Source organism: Rutilus rutilus (genome assembly GCF_951802725.1).
Source record: "Rutilus rutilus genome assembly, chromosome: 8".
NCBI lineage: Eukaryota > Metazoa > Chordata > Actinopteri > Cypriniformes > Leuciscidae > Rutilus > Rutilus rutilus.
Window position 1 is genome coordinate 36,938,520 of NC_140222.1, and position 6,009 is coordinate 36,944,528.

The 6,009-nt window shown below is 35.8% G+C and overlaps 1 protein-coding gene across 3 annotated transcripts in view; it reads left to right on the forward strand.

Annotated features, from left to right (window-relative positions):
• grip2b (glutamate receptor interacting protein 2b) overlaps nucleotides 1-4,604 on the forward strand; it is a 115,550-nt gene extending 110,946 nt beyond the window's left edge. For all 3 annotated transcript variants that reach the window (XM_084416672.1, XM_084416673.1, XM_084416674.1), the window contains exon 24: nucleotides 2-4,604. In XM_084416672.1, coding sequence (XP_084272798.1) covers nucleotides 2-199 — 198 coding nt within the window. In that variant the 3' untranslated portion in view covers nucleotides 200-4,604. The remainder of the gene's footprint in view (nucleotide 1) is intronic.
• Nucleotides 4,605-6,009: the final 1,405 nt, after the last annotated feature.

Sequence of the window (6,009 nt, forward strand, 5' to 3'; positions counted from 1 at the left end):
GGTGAACCACGTGCGGACACGAGATTTCGACTGTTGCTTAGCTGTTCCCCTCATCACAGAGGCCGGAGACAAACTGGAGCTGGTGATCAGCCGAAACCCGTTAGCACAGCCGGGGGTCGCCCAGCCCCACGACTGCCATCCCCACTTCAACCCTGTAGGCCATTCCCGCGAGCACCAGACCAGCACGCTGGACCTGTGACCAGCGGGTAACTCGGACTAAGACCGCACCGGACCTTTCGATGCAACAGACTATCACAAGGAGCCATGATCCACTGGGTTCATCACAAAACTCGAATGAACTGAAATATCCAGATCTTGGAAACAGTACAACAAAAGATTTGAGCCAGTTTTCCTTTCAGTACTCGACAAGGATCTGAGCCAGTTTTCAAAAACAGAAAAGGAAACTTTTTTTTTTTTTTTGGACTACTACAATGCATACATGGACTTCACCCATCAAATCAAACATTTATTTTCTTTGATCTGATTTTTGTTTTGTGTTTTGTTTTCGCTAATTTTGTTTGGCTTTATTTTATTTATTTATTTTCTTCAGATAAAAACAAAACAAAAAACATACTGTGTCCAAATGTTTACAAAACAGAAAGATGATTCTGCTTTTGAAGTAGATCGCTATTAGACGGAAGCATTTTTTTCTAGGTGTCTTACATTTCCATTTTCAGTAGCAAGTGTTTTTACTCACACAACAAACTGCAAATTAAGCTTTAGCTGTGTTTTAGTCCTGGCCTAGTCACTGCAGGAATACCTTCAGGCACACATTGTCCTTTCTCGCAAACACACGTTGCTACTATAAACAGACAAAAACACCACCATTCTTTGTTCCTTACACGCATAAACAGTATGGACTCCCAACAAACAAACTTAAATTTGTCTTTGTGTCAGACACAAACACTTCAGGCCATGAGTGCCCCAACAACAATGCACAAGGTGACTGCCTGCTGCTCTGAATAGAAAGTTGCTGTTTGATATTACCAACAAAGACTTCACAGCCTATCGTGTCAACATCACGTTTCTTATTTTTCAGGAGTTTAAGACATTTAGGTAACACTTTATTTTACAGTGTCCTTTTTACATATGTTACATGTAGTTACTATAGTAATAACTACAAATTATGCATAATTACATGCAACTAACCTTATCCACACCCTATAGTAAGTACATGTAGTTAATTATCATTACACAGTAATTAAATGTAATAATTACACTGTAAATGCGAAGTGTAACCGACATTTTCCATGAATAGGGTGCACTTTAGTGTCACATTTTATTGTTTTTTATGTAATAAAGACACAAAATCCCGTTTTTTTAATCCTAAGGTCAATTAGATATGTTAGATAAACTATTATAAAACATAAAATAGCACATTTTAAACGTACAAAATGTGTTTATTTCTTATTTAAAACACTTACTTTGCCTGGTCCTTTGACTAAATCCAACAATTATAATCATGTTATTGACGCAATCTGTTTAATGTTTTAACTTCATTTAATTGTAGTCAAAATATTTTTTAAATGGACAATTTTTATCTACCAGAAACAGTATTTCGCTTTTTTCCTATATTTTGTGTGCAACCCAGTTACTGTATGAATTCCCTCATTACAAAAAGAAAATAATTTCTTTAAAACACTAGAAAGCGACATTATTTGGACACAAGTAACTAATATAACTCAAGTTTTCAAAAAATTTACATTAATGTTAGTGTTGACTGCATTGCTCAAGCTTAAACCGTTCAACTCTGTTAGTGTAAGAAAAAATGGTCAAACAAATAGTTTTTTGGTGCCAAATATGGTTATAAGTAATGTCAAACCAGCATTTCATCCCAAACTTACTAGCCTCTACCGAATAATGGCTTAATTTTGGCAAAATTTAAAAAACAGGGTTGACCCATTTTTTCCAAAATTAAGACATAATTTTAGTTTGACTTACTGAAATCAAATTTTCTGGAGGTTGACCAGGACCTATTTTGCACCCTATTTGCGTGAAGTGCATTTGCTCGAGACACTTCCATGAGAAACAAGAAGCTGTGATAATGACATGCAAACACATTTTAGTTAGCAGCACGTACATCCATTACCCACATCCTAAAACGGCCACGTGTACTCTCATGCAGCAGTAAAACCAAGGTCTGACATGCCCTGACTTCTTTGACATGTCATTGACTTCTTGAAAAGCTTATCGCGGTAAGTGCTGTTACCCCCTACCTTCTCCCTCCACATACCTCTCTCTATATTCTAACCCCAAACCGCTGCCACAATGTAGCATTCACTCCAGTCCCCGCAAACATCCAGGCCTCAAGGGCACGTACTTTCACGGTAGATTGTCGCCAAACTGCCATTTGCCACCACTTGCCAAATATCACAAATGTTTCCACCACAGGCTATTTCGGACACACTGGTCTAGGAGCGTTTGTAAAGCCGGCACATCGTTAACTTATGTTCCTCGCTCGTGGGCCACTAAGCTTTTACAAAGGTCATGTCTCTGTGGACATGCGGCCCCACAGTCTATTAACCTCCACTAAACATTTATCTAGTGTTTCAAAATCCGAGATTTATGGTCACAGTGGGCTGTGGTGGAATATATCTTGACATCTGAAGGGGAAATAAGGATGTGTAGTTTCGTCTGTCATAACATGTGTTGGACTGTGGAATATTCCACTGCTTTGTGAACCGTTTAAACCCCACAAAACAATTAGCAGAATTCTTTTGTTAGAAAGAATTTGACAGGTTAAAGAGTTTGACGCAAGCTTGTTTGAGGGTGTGTCTGATCCCTTTTTGTGTTTGCCTTGTAGATTAGTTGAATTGAGATATATGGGATGTGATGTTTCAAAGAAAGCCGCTGTCAAGATGTTTCTTGGCTAGGTTTGGGAATCGAGAACCGGTTTTAGTTCAGAACTGGTTCCATTTGTTTTTGTTTGTTTTATTGCAGATGCAGAGGGAACACTCTGGAATACAAATACTCTGGAAAACAAACAATGTCTTTAATTGGAATCAGACCTGAAAGTGTTATGATTCCAATATATGTAGTTGGGACAGATGCAAAACAGTATTTTTATCCTAGATGAAGAAAGTTATAGTTTTTATAATCTTAAGGAATAGTTCATCCAAAAGTATGTCATTATTTACTTGTCTGAACACAAAGCTTTTTGGAACTTGACAGACATGAGCCATCGTGAATTGTTGTTGTATGTAAATGAGCGGCATGAACATTATTCAAAAATTCTCCTTTTGTGTTACACAGACTAAATGACACAATACGACTTTAAAAAAACAATGGTGAGTAAGTAATGGCATAATTTTCATTATGGGGTGACCTACTCTTCAAAACAATAAAAAGTAACCCACATGAAAGCTACTTCTTTGAAGATGTATGTTGGTTCATATTATAACCATAAGCAAATACCATTTCAGGAACCAAAATGCAGCTGTATCCTGTGGTTTGTCAAAGTCAACAAAATATTTTCTTTTACATTTTAGGACTTCCCTTGTGTGGTTCAAGCAGTTTCCCCACACTTAAAAATCTACTTTTTTGGGGGGGTTATTTCTCCTTCAGTGTGGTCCTGTCCACACCAAAACACTTATATACTCCATAATTAATTGTGGATTAGCTGAATTTATTTCCTCACCCTGCAGTCTTTACAACCATGTTGGAAAGCACAAGCAAAATCTATTTGCAGTAAAGTAGAAAGCACTCATTGTTCTACAAGACTTTGTTGAACAATCAGAGTCTCTGTTCAGGCCCGTCGCATTAGGAGTCTACCCAAGGCTCGCTCCTAGGCCCCTTTAAGTTTTGGGTTTTTTTCTCCCTACTACCTTCCTGCCTGTTGCGTAATTCTACCAACTGCCTCCAAAAGCTGACTACAAAAAATAAGACCTTTATTTATTAGAAATTTCCTATTTGACATCTACTTTGAGGTAGGCCACATTTTGTCTGCAGGTCGCTGCATTGCGGGCCAAAGTCTCAAAGAAGGGCCTGTTTTCATTTCAGAGACATTTAACCATGATAGTGTACGTATTGTAACGTGTACGTACTATTCCAGGAGGAAAGACAATTGGGTTCCTTTTATATGTAAAAAAAGGAGGGAAGGTTGGCCCACCACAGCTCCAAAAATAGAAAAATATGTATTTCATGTTCTCACCACAGGTGATGTTTCAAGTCAAGTGGCTCTTCATCATTCCTTTTATATGTGCAATATTGAGACCAGAGAAAGGTTTTTAAAAGATTTTACATAAGCTTTATAAAGCTCCAAATGTGTTCATCCCTATGCATTTTGAATTCCTGATGTATGCATTGATATTAATGTGTATTTTTGAATGTGTAATATGAAAGTTCTATTCTCTGTACAGTATTTTTGTATGAACTCTAAACCTTGCTGTTTCCACAGCGTATTTGAAGCACAATGGCGAAAGAGAACTGATAATCAAGTCTATTCTGGTTTGGCTAGACTGGTTTGGTGTTGAGACCCATTCCTTATCGATACGGGAATGTGCTAATGATATCCTTTTCTAAAAACAACTGAATAAAAGAGGTAAAATGCACCACTGTGAGTCAAATTCAATGTGTTTGATTTCGTGAGAGGCCACTGATTCTTACAATTTTACCTACCACTAGTTTTTATTCAGTGTGTGCGTAAATTCACCATTTCATTCGATTTTCTGTCAATTTTATCACAGTTATAACATTGAAGTCAAGGTTAAGGTTTTGGTTTTATAAGGTTTTGTAAGGTTTCAAATTTCCCACTTTATTATACTCTGTCAGATATTTATGAATACATTTATAAAAATCAGAAAACATCAGTCGGCCTTGATCCTGAAGGTCCACTTTCCATATGTAATCTGCTATTAGATTATATCAGTATATAGTTTTATTATTATAATGATATTATGAATACGTAACATTTTAATATTTAATATTAATACATTCATATTATATACAGTATAGACAGTGTAAAAAAAAGTTGCAACCTTAAATTTTTAAGTATAATCAACTTGGATGTTTAAGTAATTTCAACTTAAATGATAATAAACTGACTTAAAATGGGTTGAATCTTATATAAAAAAAAAAAGTTAAAATTGCTTAACTTTGCTTTAACTCATCAAAATTCAATTTTCAACTCAAAATAATCAAAGTTAAGCAATTTTAACTTTTATATATATATATATATATATATATATATATATATATATATATATATATATATAAGATTCAACCCATTTTAAGTCAGTTTATTATCATTTAAGTTGAAATTACTTAAACATCCAAGTTGATTATACTTAAAAATTTAAGGCTGCAACTTTTTTTACACTGTATATTATGAAATGACACAATATTATACAATAAGTTATGACAACATATGTTTTTACACTGCTTTAAATTTAAATTTTCAACTCAGTGTAAAAACATATGTTGTCGTAACTTATTGTATAATATTGTGTCATATCATAATTTTTTTAAGTATATATTACAACATTTACCTGCTTTGCAATTCACTGCAAACTGTTAAACCTTTGTTACAAAAAAATACACTGTACAGATTTTTTCTCAGAAGACTGCAGTGAAGTAGTAATGACCAGGGACATCTAATGAGATCAACAAGCTGCTTCGAGGGGCTCTGAAATGAGTGAATGTTTGAAAGACTTTCGACAGGAACACCTGTCACAAAACTGGAGGTGTGAGACTTTTACACTGAAGTCCGCTGTAACATGTCCAAATAGAGCAGAGGTAAGCCTGGTTAAAATGCACTGTGCTCTCTCCCATAGGACCTATTTAAACCCACAGTCTCTGCGGGAGATTTGCTGGTGACGTTTTACCTACTGGTGAGTTTGTCAAGTAGCCAGAACTTTGGAAATGCTGTTCTGTTTTATCCTCTGCTTCTCGAAACGCACTTTTCAACACCTGGGAAATGGACAGGGCTATTTCTGAAAGTGTGGGTGTTGAGCTGCACAACACATGCACACGGGATCAATTTTGGTGAATTATACAACCATTTTCATAGTG